The sequence below is a fragment of the Sander lucioperca genome, chromosome 10 (genome assembly GCF_008315115.2).
Source record: "Sander lucioperca isolate FBNREF2018 chromosome 10, SLUC_FBN_1.2, whole genome shotgun sequence".
NCBI lineage: Eukaryota > Metazoa > Chordata > Actinopteri > Perciformes > Percidae > Sander > Sander lucioperca.
The window spans coordinates 29844728-29859689 of record NC_050182.1 but is presented as its reverse complement, the minus strand read 5'-3'; the positions used below and the strand labels follow the sequence as shown (position 1 = coordinate 29859689).

The 14962-nt window shown below is 40.3% G+C and overlaps 1 protein-coding gene across 4 annotated transcripts in view; it reads right to left on the bottom strand.

Moving 5' to 3' along the window:
• The window catches only part of ptprub (protein tyrosine phosphatase receptor type Ub), a 166368-nt gene that overhangs the window by 11519 nt on the left and 139887 nt on the right, over positions 1-14962 (bottom strand). For 2 of the 4 annotated variants that reach the window (XM_031298758.2, XM_031298760.2), the window contains 7 exons: positions 12611-12628; positions 10976-11012; positions 10007-10104; positions 4750-4866; positions 3771-3925; positions 1264-1399; positions 395-544 (listed from right to left, as the gene is read on the bottom strand). In XM_031298758.2, the coding sequence (XP_031154618.1) occupies positions 395-544; positions 1264-1399; positions 3771-3925; positions 4750-4866; positions 10007-10104; positions 10976-11012; positions 12611-12628 (711 nt within the window). The remainder of the gene's footprint in view (positions 1-394; positions 545-1263; positions 1400-3770; positions 3926-4749; positions 4867-10006; positions 10105-10975; positions 11013-12610; positions 12629-14962) is intronic. The other 2 variants (XM_031298759.2, XM_031298762.2) reach the window with 1 other exon arrangement.

The window sequence follows — 14962 nt, the reverse complement described above, 5'->3', positions numbered from 1 at the left end:
TAGTTATCACCTTTACATGCAACATCCATTAATATTACTACTGTATTATTATTGTAAGTGGTAGTAACAGTAGTAGTGTAGGTAAATCAAAGAAGGAATGAAATTATATATCTGTATTATCATTAGTAACACTGTGGTAGTATAACTGTTGTAGTAGTAGTAATCTAGTAGTAGGAGGGCTAGTTTTAGTATTTTGTTTGTTGTTTCCAAAAGTAACAGTAGCAATAGTACTAGTATGTTCCATTAAGGCAAATAAAATAACTTCGTTGATGATATTTGATATATTGCATTATAAATGCAAATGAAATGTGTGTGGGCTGTGTAATTCAGAATTCAGAATATGTGTTTCAAAAATTGATGGAGGTCATGATATTGCCATCCAGCTAAGACTGACCTGAAACTCCTCCCGTAGCTGAGAGGAATTACTCTGGGAATCCACACGCAGCATCTCTTTGTAAGTGACCGCAAACTCGTTCACCAAGATGGCCGTCTCGCCACACAGACAGGCCTCCAGAATGGCATCATGGATAAAGATATACTGCTCCTAAAAGGACAATAGGTAACATAATCAAGTGCTGTGTATGTGCACACATGTGGGCGTGCATATGTAATCGTCTAGTTGTTGTGTGGTTGCAAACAGCTGAACAGACATTACAAAGGAGGCAGGTTCAGACAGAAGCAGATTAAGAATGTATGTAGATGTGAATAAATAATCAAACAATAAGAAGAAAGGCAGATATTTTTCATAACCTTGTTCTGAATTAAACATGTGCTATAATGTCAGTGGTGTATAAAAGCTGTTGGAGAATAAATACATATTTCTAAGTATACAAGCATATGCTTTGTGCATTTAATCAGAGCACCCCTGCAAATAACTACAAATGTAATAAAACAGCTAAGTCAATGTTGGATTTACATAATAAGGGTTGAATATGCAAATTATTTGCACATCTTAAGAACAGCACGTGTCTACGCAGCACACTGAGAGTCAACGCAAATCTTTTTTCTAAAACTATTGCAATGACCTTTACATGATTCCCAGAGGGGGAGTATAAAAATACAACACCCCCCCACCCCCAGTCTTTCAATTGAATTGAAACAACAGGAGGGAAAACCAAATGTTTAAAAATATGTTATTCAGTGGAGACATGTTACCATATTATGACTAGTGATGTAACCTTCTAAATAAGTGCAAGACAAATTGGAGATATTTGACTTGAATTTCAATGTGAAGTGGTTATCTGGCTGTGCAGTTGACCTGACCTCTGTCTGGATCATGTTGATGCGTCGAGAGCAGAGGGTTTTGACACAGTTGTAGATATCCACCACGCCTTCACACTCGGCCATGTCCAACATGACATCCAGCACAATGTAGCAGCCGGTGCGGCCCGCCCCCACACTGGCACACAAAGGACATTTTTCATGAGTATCCATGCACAGTCTTGAAGCATTAAATCACCATAGTTAGTAAAAATGTTGTTTGAATGTCTCAGGATACAGGATGTCTCCTCAGGCACACAAGTTATTGCACTACATGATTTAAAAGATAATTGCAGAGTCTTGAAATACAACGTAAGAAGCTACAACGTAAGAGGCAATTGGTCATTCCGTAGATGGAGTTTGCTTAGCTAGCACTAGCACTAGCGGCCAAAGGGGCAAGCTAGACTACACTGCGCTTACTGCCACTGTGCTAGCTATTATTACACTATTATATTATAGGGTTACGTTTTGGCATACAATTATTGAACATTTTGAAGATTTGTTCATTTTTACTACATTATGTTCTGGCTGTACCTTAGGGACCGTTCGGTATTTATGGAATGGACCACCGGAGGAAAATAGGGGAGGGTCATGTCTTTTTATTCTTTGTTGATGGGAGGGTCATCCAATTTTTTTAGTCTAGGGGGGAGGGTTACCCAACATTTGTATTCATGAGAACAGCAAAATTTCAAAGTGGCTTGTTTGGTGCATATTTATCCATGTAGCTCTCTCAGTCTCAGCCCCTATTGCTAGCAGATGGGTTGAGGCTGGGTTGGGCTGACTAAACAGATCCCTGTTTAGTCAGCCAGACAATTTGAACTGTAGCTTTAGAGACCGTGAGATTTCCCAAACTGAATAAATTCCGCTCGCACATATAAACACAAAACTGCTTTGCTAGCTCCATCGTGTTGTAACTAAGACATCTGCTGAAAAAATATTTTATTCATTAGCATGATTGCCATACTGTTTAGTTCAAAAACATCCAAAACACCGTATGAAAACATACCAGACGCAAGCTTTTATTTTGAAAAGTCGAAGCTGGCGGACTGCACCAGCCGGGAGGGCATGAATGAGACGGGAGGACTCCAGGCTGCAGCCATACCCGACTCAAACATCCTTTCGGTCCCGGTGATTATTTGTGAAATTGTGCAAACGACAGCCTTTTCAAGGCATTTGAGAAGGAAGGAGTGGTAGCATGCAAGCCCCCAAATTGATGCTTGTCTGAGAAATGGAGTTTTGAATAATGTTCAGCTTCGGCAAGCTTACCTATGCTAAAATATACAATGACTGAGGAAGCCTAGTGACGAGTCCATAGCAACCAGTGTTGAATTTGTTATTTCCCAGTGTGCTTTGCTGAATGGTCTCAATGTTTTATTGTTTTATTTCATGTGAATACTAGTTTACTAGATGAGTAACTTAGTATTTGAAGTAATGCAGTAATGCAGGAAGTGTGCATTTAGTTTCCATGCTTATTGTGTTTCCACAACTATGTTAGTGAGTAAATCTACTGAAATGGCCACCACACCATAACAGAGGAGTGTGATGCATAAGATGAGAATGCAGAGGTTTAGTCATGTATGTCATGGCTGTAAAAAAACAATGGGTATCTGTATATCTTTGCCAAGTGCAAACCAGTACAGAATGCATCAATAAATTGTTGGGGAGGGTCATCCCTTTTTTCCATATCATTTTGGAGGGTCATCCAAAATGTATTGCTGGTGAAGGAAGGGTCAGGTCTTTTTTGATTAAAGATCCCAAAACTCTTCCGGTGGCCCCTGAAATAAATAACGAACAGTCCCTTAACTGACTGAGTTAATGGAAGCTTTGCTAGGCCACCAGCAAGAGAAACTTCTGTGGAAGTAATTCTGTATAACAATACAAAATCGGAATAAACAGATTACATCTTGCATGAATAACCATGGCGGGCGCAAAGTCATTTTGGAGTCCAGTCTTTACAGTATTTAGCATCCAAATTTGTTTCTTTTCTAACTAATGATTTTGCATTTGAAAATGTTTAACTCAGGGTTACATATAAATAATAAAAGGACTCTGATGAAGATGTAACCTTACATCAAAACATTAGTCACTGTTATGCACCTTAAAAAAGTAAAACTATAAAGTGAGAAGACATCTGTGTTGAACCAGCAAATTTTTTGTTACTTCACAGAAATAAGGTATTTGTATGTAACAGAGAACAGATATACCGCGGAAGCTTGTTTAGAAAACATGACACGTACCTTAGTTTGTGTTTCAATATTTTTTCAAAGGACAAGTAGCCTAGCTAGCAAGGCTACAGAGTGTAGTCCACCAAAGCGTGACCCTCACTCTGCACATCATAGTAATCCTAAGCCTCCCAAAGACAAATACTATCTATTACTAATACTTCTTGTCTTATATAAATATAAAAACAGAAACATTACTTGTGATAACATTCATATTTTTAATAAAAGTTACTGGTAGTTTGGTTTTATAACACTACAGGTTAGAGCTCCTGCTCAGTGTCACATTACCTGCAGTGGACCACCACAGGGCCAGCGTCAGGAGGGGTAGAGGCTTTCACTCTTCGTATAAAGGCCAACAGTCCAGTGGCGTGATAGGGCACTCCATGCTCAGGCCAGGATGTGAAGTGGAACTGTCGCACCTCGTGCTTGGTTGAGTATCCTCTCTGTCAACAGAAACACAGCACATATTAACATTACATGTAAAAAAGTACAGGCCCTTATTCATCCAAGACGTTCTCCCATCCATTCAGAGACATTCCCCCTCCGTGATGGATGTGACAGATTTTTCGGTTCAGTGTGAGGACAACCAGGACATTATTTACATTGGGGTGTTAGGTCTTCGAGGACAGTAAGGCCTATGGGCATCACTTGCTAGTAGCAGCTGCAGTGTGACAGACACACGAAAAGGAATTACTGAGACTCTTGGAGCTCAGGGAGGGCTGGGAGGTTTCTCCTCTCTACGGGGAGGCTGCTGCAGTCACACAGCAATTTCTTCCTCTGTACAGAGATGACAAAGTAAAGCGACAAAAAGCAAAGATTTGTTGAAGACAGAAATCCCACCCCCCCCTCAAAAAAAAGAAAGGAAAAGAGCTATAAAAAACAAGCTGTCACCGGCTCCCAAATTCGTGCCGATTTGAATAAGCAGCAGCGTGTGCCTATGGAAAGCGAATGTGACAGTGTGATGATAATGCTGTGTTTGTGCCACTGTCACTCCAGCATTGCTCTGAACCCTTCCAATGAGAGATCCCTTGGGAGATTGACAGGATGGAGGCCATCAGGGGCACAACACTGTAACAGCTATGTTGGAAAGATGGGGGTGGGGGGTTGGGGGGGCATATAGCTACTGGTGTTAATTCCTCTCAATTTAACATTTGGCCCTCTTACCCATCAGCAGTAAGTCCTGTCAAGAATCTAATCCCCTCTATTAATGTACTACTTCTAATTCTAAGAATATCATCATCAAAATGTAAATCTTAGATAAACTTACCCTCTCCAAGGCAAAGGTGCGAACTGTGTATTCAGCCAGTGTCTCTGTCTTCAGCAGAGTGATTTTGATGTCACCGTACATCTCGCTGTCATCAGGCCAGTATTTACAGCATTTCACCTGTTTAAAAATAGTAAAGCAACAGAGTTAAACCTCATGTTGATATTCTTGGAAATTCACCTGCAAAGCATGAATTAATCTGTTTGATAGAGTGTTTTGAAGGTTGCATCTCCATTTTTTTTTCAGTTCAAAGCAGAAATTTCTCTAATGGTATGCTCCAATCTCTTCGATCCTACCAGTGGTGGAGGAAGTAATCAGATCCTAAATGAAAGTACTAATACCACACCATTAAAATTTTCGGTTTCAAGTAAAAGTCCTGCATTGAAAATGTTACTAAAGTAAAACTATGTAAGTACCATCAGGAAAATGTACTTGAAGTATTAAAAGTAAAAGTATTCAATGCAGAAAAATCCTCACATTTTTGGAACTGGAAACAATCCAAACAGTCCAACAATCCAATCATTTCAGCTGGACTTGTAGGCCATTATATTGTTGGGTAGTATAATTTATAATGAGACATATTTTATGAACTACATGTGTTTTGTGTGCAAAAATCTTAATTTGTAAAGTAACTAGTGACTAAAGCTGTCAGATTAATGTAGTGGAGTAAAAAGTAGAACAATTCTCTCTGAAATGTAGCGGAGTAGAAGTAGAAAGTGGCATGAAAAGAAAAGACTCAAGTAAAGTACAAGTACCTTCTAAAGGGATGGTTCAGAGTAATTTCACCCTAGGGTTCCTTTGCACCATGACCTCGAGCCAAACACCCCCCCAGAAGCTTTTTTCCGTTGATCTAACATTGGTCGAGTTAGCGCTATCAGCCGAATGGCTTAGTGCAGGCGCTAATGGAACCAAAGGTGTATCTCGTAAATTGCCCGAACGAAACGAGGCATTGGAAAGTTTGTAAGTACACCAGGAGTTTATTTAAATAACACTTGCCTGATGGCTTCTACTCTCTGCTGATACCGCTACCGCTGCGTCGACGTCACTTCCGTGATTTGGGTAAAACCCGTAAAAGTCCCTTGCAAAACTCACAAATGTAATGGAAAAGCTAGTGAATTTAACACTCCATATAAATTTATTGATAACTGGATGATATCTGAAATACTATTTAAGTGTTGACCTGAAAATACAAGCATTTATAAAACTTTCAAAATTCAGCGAAACATTTTTATACTCTTGCGTGAAACTTTGTTGACGGAAACAACTGTGTACAAGTGACTGAGCAGAGGATTGTTGTGAGATAGTCAGACACAGTTACTTCAGACTACTGCAGCATGAGTTAAAAGATAGGGCAAGATGCCACCCAGTTTTATCTATCCCGGCTGTGGTATAAAAGTTAAACGGTTCAATCTGGAGACCTTCCATGTCCTTGTTGTTCTCAAAATGGACATCACAACGCCAGTCGAGACGCTAAAGAAGAAGCGCTACCGTGTCTGTAGCAGACATTTCGATGAAGACTACTTCCATTATCCTAGTAAAGCCGAGGACCCAAAAAGCCAAAATAAATAAATTTCTATGGAGTGTTGAATTCACTAGCTTTTCCCTTACACTTGTGAGTTTTGCAAAGGACTTTATTGGGTTTTTCCCAAATCACGGAAGAGTAGAAGTGTTATTTAAATAACCTCCTGGTTTACTAACAAACTTTCCAACCTATTTGTACTACTGTAGAAGTTTGGTACCATTCTGGGAATTATTAGTGGGGTAATTTACGAGATACACCTTTGGTTTCATTAGCGCCTGCACTAAGCCATTCGGCTCATAGCGCTAACTCGACCAATGTTAGATCAACGAAAAAAGCTTTTGGGGGTGGGGGGGTGGGGTGGGGGGGGGGTGGGGGTGTTTGGCTCGAGGTCATGGTGCAAAGGACCCTGGGGGAAATTACTCCGAACCATCCCTTTAAGTACAGTACTTGAGTAAATGTACTTACATTTACAAATGTACATGTTACATTCCACAACTGGATCCTACGATATTAAGAACAAACCTAAAAAAGGTCAGTATGGTAGACCTTAAAACATCCATCCTTTTCTCAAGCAAAAACAAAATCTGTTCTTTGAGAGACATTATGATCCAGTGTTCCTCAATTTAATCTTCTCAGGTTTAAAGTGCCCAATTTTACCAAACGTCTCCCTCTTAAGTAGCAATTTCTCTAAATCTCGCCCTTTCTTTGAAAAAGATACCTTATACATTTCTAGATATCTAAAGGAAGATACCAGATGAATTACTTCCATAAAATGTGCTGCCAAAGTCCATTCTCTGCTAATGAACAATGCTGTTGGGGTCTTTTAGGTCGCTGCACCCCTACTGACAATGTCAACTTAAGTGAATAGCGTTATCATACCATCAATCCAACCTCCCAACTACAAGGTGAAACTGCTAAACAAATGACACTAGCTGTTCTGTCATCTTTGCATATGAACATGCATATAGTAACAGATTGCAGGTTTAAATTAGGGTTTATCGGATGTCACCGTTACACCTTTCCTTAGGCTACTTCTGGATTAATGGAGTCCTTCCCATCATATTTGAAATTTAAGCATTCAATTAAGCACTCAATTTTAATTAAAAAAACATCTCACAGGATTCATTTTAACAATTAATTTGACGGCAAAAAAGATAAAATATTAACTGTGTCATTATACTTCATAGTTAAGGGATGATAATTAAAATAAAAGTACTTAGTTTGTTGATTTAACTAGAACAAAAAGAGATATGATTGTGAAATGTTACACGTCAAATGCTGTGGATGAACAAAAACAATCTGTTCCTCTGCAGATATTTCATCTGGGTGGGCAATGAAAAGAAAAGCACAATAATCACATAATGGTGGGAAGCACAATGAACAGGAGGGCGGCAATCTTTTTCACCAACACCAGGCACAAAGGAGGTAATTTGTTTTATTTAATGGAGGTGTTATTTGGATTCAGCCACACAGACCAGTCCTCATTTGTTGACTGTTCCCAGAAATGTTGGATGTAGGACTACTGCTAGAAAAATAGTGTAATTTTAGCCATCCACTGAGTAATACGTTTCTCTTACCTCGACCGAAAAGAAGGGGGTGCTTAGAGCAGAATTCATATACAGGTATTTATGTGAGGTGGATAATAACAGTACTACAGGATAGCCATTAAGCCTGTGTAGTCATGCGGTGTATATACAAGGACAGCATCCCTAGATATGTGGCTCAGACATTTTTATGCCACCCAAATATTTTACAGCACATTTTATGGATTCTATAATCATTATAGTCGTGATGTAAATTTCTATAAAACAACATCGCAATTTCATGATGTTTTCAAAACAGACAAATAAGGGATAATCCATGTAACAATGGTTTAAAATGCATGTATAGTGCACAGTAGTCTATATTCATTCCACTTCCGGGATTGCTCTGTTGCCGACGGAAATTCCGCCGGATTTATTCATTTATTTTTATTTTTATTTTATTTTATTTTTTATTTTATTGGTTTATTTGATAGGGACCATGCATATTCATGAACATTGTTGTATAAAAACACCATGTAAATATGCCAGAATTAGTAAAAATAACTACTTTTCATCTGCAGTCCCTAGGCAGGTAACATAGGACTAACATAGAGACAGCCAGCAGTCATACAGCACTCATTCACTATACATTAAAAGGTACACATAATGGTGACATATACATTGACAAAACAAACAAACAAAGCAAAACAAAAATACATGATGACAAAGAAATTATTCATCTACCTCTGTACTCAATTTAACAGTGAAAGTGTATGGGTGATGAAATGTGTGACAGTTAAAAGTGAGTGCATCTCTGGTTTTCTAGAAGCCACTGTTTTAAGTGAGTTTTAAAGGTGTTGAATGTAGGAGCCTCTCTTATTGGGAGGGGCAAGCTATTCCAGATTTTACCTCCTATTATTGACAATATGTTTTGTCCAAAAGTGGTGCGTCTAAATGGTATCACACAGTCCCCTTTTACAGAGGCACGTGTACTACTACTATTTAGGCCGGATGTCCGTTTCCTTCCGCTTCCTTTGTGTTTTAAACTCTGGTGGATTTATGAGGACTATGGTTAACTGCTCCTCAGATCTCTGCAGGGTAAATCCAGACAGCTAGCTAGACTATCTGTCCATTCTGAGTTTTCTGTTGCACAACTAAAACCTTTGAAGTACACATGTTCCACCAAAACAAGTTCCTTCCCGAGACTATTTTCCCGGTGCTTAGCACTGCCCAAGACTATTTTAATTGGTTTAAAGAAATGCCAATAAATCAGAGCACATTTTTCTCCCAATCCCAGAATGCTGTGTGGACTAGCTAGACCCTCCTCCGCAGCGCGGCGGTGGAGGAGGGTAGGTGCAGGTAGCCTGGTAACAAGCATGGAATAATGTAGAGCAAGCCGGTCATTATTGCGAATTATTACACAGCCTTGTTGAATACTTGATTTTGATTGGTCAATTACTGCATTCTATGGTCAGTTTTTTCTGTATGACAGACCGATGCCATGGACAGAGTTTTGATCACAGACTCTGGCAAACCATTTTTAAATCAATAAAATCGTATTTAAATCAATGTTTGTGCTTATACGGAGCTCATACTGTTGATCAGCGGATCGAAGGGAGTAAGAGGGTGGGGGAAAGGGGATCGCTAGCAGCGCTATTGGCAACAGTGCAAACAGAGCATTAGTTAGCTCCATGGTTAGCTCACTCACCGGGGCGACCTGACTTCTGCTGGAGTTAACCGTCCCAAGAGCCGGCGCGCTCTACATTATCCCTTACTTGTTTAATCTGTTTTAAAAGGGTGCTGGTAGGTCGATTTTATTGCTGTAAATTTCTCTCCAGTCTTTGTGCTAAGCTAACAGACTGCTGGCTGTAGCTTCACCGTTAGCGAACAGACATCAGAGTGGTATTGATCTTCTCATTTCACTTTCAGCAAAAAAGCGAATTTCCCAAAATGTTGAAGTATTCCTATTAAAGTTAGGCTCTCTGCTGCAAAAGCAGCTTGTGATTTCATATAAATGCAGGGCATCCTCGCCAAAATGAGCAGCTTTTAGGCTGCAGTTTGCACACACAGCAAGCTCCTGTGAGATCTATACTTATCACACACATAAAAGCCTTTCATATAGACACCAAAATGTTTCCTCATGGTGAATGGGGGATGTTTCTGAGCACTGGGGGGTGACAGGAGGGGAAGAAGGGGGGGAGTGCACATCACTTACCCTGCCAACCTCCACCAGCTTAGTGATCATGACAATGCTGAAACAATTTTCCTGCCACACCATCCTCCAAAAATCATACAGAGTCTCCTGCTTGGGTCCTAGATCCGGAGAACAGGGAAGACAAAACAGAGAAAGAGACAAAAACAGCAGCATCAAAGCATGTCCCGCTCGATAAGGGAGTTCTTGCTGTTGTGAAATCTCGTATTATTGCGACCTAAGTGTCCTTCGTCAGAGGGCGGGGTACTGATCTCTCAAGATTGCGCTGTCAATAAAGTTATTGGGAATTCCAGGCAGAAAGGAAGGGGTGATGGGTGACAAAACAACAGCAGTAGCAGATGAAAGCCTGGGGGACCATCAGTCACTCATTGCCATCTGAGGAGGAGATGTTTAGGAAGCAAGATACAACTTTAAAACGAGAATCACGTAGGAAAGAAAGGCTCAAAAACACTGCTGACGTCTCGAAGGTTTTATCTCTCTGTCTCTCTAACGGGAGAGAGGAGGTGCTGGTGCAAGATAAGCAGATGAGAAGACCTTGGGTGACTTTGTGATGGGAGCTCCCTGGAAACTGACACTCCTTAGGGTTTAGAAACAGCAGAGGGACATTTCCAACAGAGTCCGACTGTCCATCAGAAGCGACTTTATATTTGAGTGACAGAGGGTGAACTGAAGGTTCTCTCACAAACAATGAACAGGCCACTCCACATGTCACAGAGATTGAGAAGCTATTATTAACGTGTTTAATTATTTACCTCTTCCTATGATTAATTCAGACATCATTGGCACAGCCTTCATGGGCTGGTAGTCACATTATCACCTTTGGATTTGCCGTAGAGATGATTTTGGCAAGGGACTGCGCATGAGTAGGCTCATTGGTTAGATCATCTTCAATTTACTACATGGTGACAAAAGTACACACTGTCCTGCATGCACACACATAAACGTACACTATAGCCCTGCTGGGATACTCACCCTGAGTGGCGATGAAGTGGTTGGATCGATGGTAGCCCTGAAAGAGAGAAGAGGGATGACATGCTGAGTAAGCCACCTGCGCCTCGAGCACAGCTGTATGTCTCAGCCTTTCCCTTGCCTTCATTCTGCATTCTGCTTTCCTACCGACCCACTGCAACTGTGTTTCCTGTATAACTGTCCATCACTGTCTTGAGCTATTGCTGACTCCTGACCATGTCTTTGCTCTCACAGACTCCAAAAAGAGTTTGGAGCAGTTAAGGCAACACATGGTAAATACTTAATCTTGATGAACTGCTGATGAATCTATGAAGTAGTGATTCCGACGAGTCTTGCTAGCTAACTGAACAATTGCTGAATCCCTGTGACAGCTTAACAAAGATATAATAAAGAAACTAAAGGCGCACACTCTTCAATTTCAGGTGTCAGATTTATTTATCAAACTCTCTCCCAGAGTGCCATCCCATAAAAAAACAAATCCATTTTCTTGTTGAAGATGTAATATATGTACTATATCTGGGATGATACATTTAACCAAAACCACATTTCTTTCTTCAGAAAACTTCCTCCTTGAATTCTTTTCACAGGTAAAATAAGTGGAAGAATATCATACACAGGTTTCACATAAATGCATTATATCATCATCATCACTGATGTTAACAGGGTTCAAGGCAAAATCTGATACGTACAGTGAAGTATTCTGAGACTCTTTATATCAAAGGATGTGACATAGATGGCAGACATTTTAATACAGTGAGAATGGGGTGAATATGAATTAACACTGAGATGTCAGCTCTACAGCCTTGAGGGGAATAAGCATAACAAAAGTCGCCTGAGGGACTCTGAAGCATGAACACTTTAAGGACGAGCAAACTGTTCAAAGGAAGTCCTCAAAATAAGCACCACCTATCTAACCTTTTATAGTAAAGTCTCCAAGATGCAGCCCTATGAAAACACATGGATGGTGTGGTTCACTGTTTGCTGTCATTTTGAGAGGAGCAGCTGGAAGGATAATTGATGCCCCCATTACCTTAAATGACTCTGTGGAGTTGAGAAGGCAGGTCAGGAATAATCTAAATAAACTCTCGAGCCCATCGGCTCTCATCAAATCAGCATGATGGAGCAATCCATATTGATAACAGTTTTCATCTTTTTGCAGAGGGCATCTTTCTAATATGTTGAGTCTGTCATCGTTGCTGATGGATTGCTAAACTGAATTTCATCCAGTCATGTAAACAGGGACATGTTTGAAATGGAGATGGATGACCAGTGCTGTGAGGCCTGCTATCCACAATTCCTCTGGCCCTGGCCAAACGCGATCAGCAATGCTACCACTCCTCCTCTTAAGACGGTCGCCATAGCAACTAAACTTCCTGAGTCTTGGCCACTTATGAGAACTAACAAAGACAGCGGGGTCCTCTATCCCAAGAGGACACATCTCCTTGTGTTCATTTGAAATCATTAGCTAAAAAGGCATGTTTTTTTTAGGGGCTGGGGGTGGGGGTTGTCAAATGTGCACAAACCTGAAACACACTAACCTTTGAGCATTTGTGGATAGAGGATAGTGGAAAGAGAAGAGGGAGAAAAGAGCGAAAATAGAGCGATGGAAGGCAGAAGAATGAGCAGTGAAGTACTTACTTCCCTGTTAATCCGAATCTACAGGGTCCAAGGTCGAGGAAGTGGGAAGGGGAGTAGAAAAAGAAGACATATAGGCTAGTTAATGAAAAAAGCTTTTGGTAAGTAGGAGTTATGGTTAAAGACAGGTGAGAAGAAGGGTGTGTGTGGGTGTGTGTGTGTGTGTGTGTGTGTGTGTGTGTGTGTGTGTGTGTGTGTGTGTGTGTGTGTGTGTGTGTGTGTGTGTGTGTGTTTGTGTGTGTGTGTGTGTGTGTGTGTGTCAGGACTGGGCTTTATGTGTTAGAGAACTCATTTTTGGTAGAAATTTATGATCTTGAATTAGCCCTTTTATATTTACTTTAATTTATGCTTTGCTTTTTTCCAATAAAAAATACTTTTAGTTTTCTTTACTCTAATGTTTCCGTTAGGATAAATAAAGAAAGTAGAAAAGGTACTTTGATGTGCAACATCGGGGGGTTCCCCTTTCTCAATCAAATTAAACATGCATGACTAATTAGCAACAATCAAAGTTAAAAGTGAATTATTATGAATTTATGCTTCATCGAGACTGTGATCACATTTGATTGAAAACAGCCTGGCGGCATTAACAAACAACTATCAGATTTAATTGCTGCTAAACTCTGCACTAATTGCACTACTATGTGACATCCCCTCTTTCCAACTGACCAATTTAGAAAAGCAAGGATCTGTAAAAATGTTCTACAGTAACCATAAAAATGTATTTATTTAGGACACCATCGCTTATAGTAAGAAGCTGATTGAGAAAATAGGTTTTCATTAAGGTGAGTGACAAAGTGTGTGTGTGTGCGTGTGTGTGTGTGTGTGTGTGTGTGTGTGTGTGTGTGTGTGTGTGTGTGTGTGTGTGTGTGTGTGTGTGTGTGTGTGCGTCATTGTGTGGCCATGCTACACCTGTCAGTAAGACCCTGTTACTCTTTGGAAGCAGACTATATGTACTGGACTGCTCTACATGCACAGGAAGCTGTCAAACGTGTGCACCTCTTCAAGCAAACACACACCACAGCCAAGCAAAGTGACAGAGAAAGAGGAAATAGAGAGCTTGTGCTTTCTCCCCTCTGTTTTGAAAACGGAATAATACTTCAGAGGGAGGAAAACCTTTTCCATTTAACCTCTAGTGAAATAATCACAGGCTGTCCACAATAGTATGCTTAGTAGTTACCATTCAGCTTGCCGGGTCAGCCTTTTCAGGGAGTAACACCACTGACACTGACACTGTAGTGGCTGCTGAGTGGTGTTTTTCCTCTAATGCCTGCACCTCTGTGCCCTAAATGCTAATGGAGACCCTCACGATAACTACATTCGTAACAGCAGGCCAGGTTTTTAATGCCCTCTCTCTCATTGTAATGAACTCTCTAAAAGCATCTCACCACTGGCCATTCTCTACAGAGTAATAAAAGAGAGGGACAAAAGCCCGGTAGTGTCAAGCATTTTTGATGATATGATTTGGCCTAAAGGAGGAATCCACCTAAAAAAAAGTCAACTTATGCAGCTAGGAATTTTCTCTCTCTGAATACTTTTTTATTATTATATATTCTTTATAAAGATTTTGACAGAGACAGGATCTTTCAACCCCTTATCAGCCTCAAACAGGACTGGGAGTAAATCAGCGTGCCTAAACTTCTCACCGAGTACCATATTTACTTTACAGTAGTCCCAATGAGAGACGTGCAAAATAAATCTTAAGTGAAGAAATCATATCAGATTTACAGACTTCCTTGACTTGACTCAAATGAAAAGCACTAATTGAGGGCTGTGAGAGTAAATTCACAGGGGAACCAAAATACTAGTTTCTATCTACCGTACAAATATATCTGGTTGTCAAATTGTATTTCTTTTTTATTTCAAAATCTGGGTGGATTTCTTTATTTAAGAACTTCCCTGCTTCCATCTAAACGCGTACTTAGGCTTTCTGAATAAACAACCTGCTCTAGTTTTTATGAATGGGAACACGTACTGTATGAATGAGACTGTGTGAGACACATTAGAAACATATACATGTATTTATGATCAGTGAGAATGTACCTGTGGCACTGCATGTGTGGCAGACAGTTAAGGTGAACAGGAAAGGATCAACTTCTCCCGGCCCATCTAGAGATTGAATAACATCAATCATGTCTATTTAATTTAGGGGGATTTTGTGGCATCTTACAGAAAGACTCATCTCCTCTGCAAGGCATTAAATGCATTCATTCCACTCTGTTTTAATAAAAGTGATAGCAGAGTTCGCCTGGGTCAGGGATTCGATGCAGCAATTGACAACCATGGCAGCTGGCAAAAAAAAAAAAATCGCTCGGAAGGGTTTGATTGGATGAAAGGTTCCAGGTGAAAGTGGGCCAG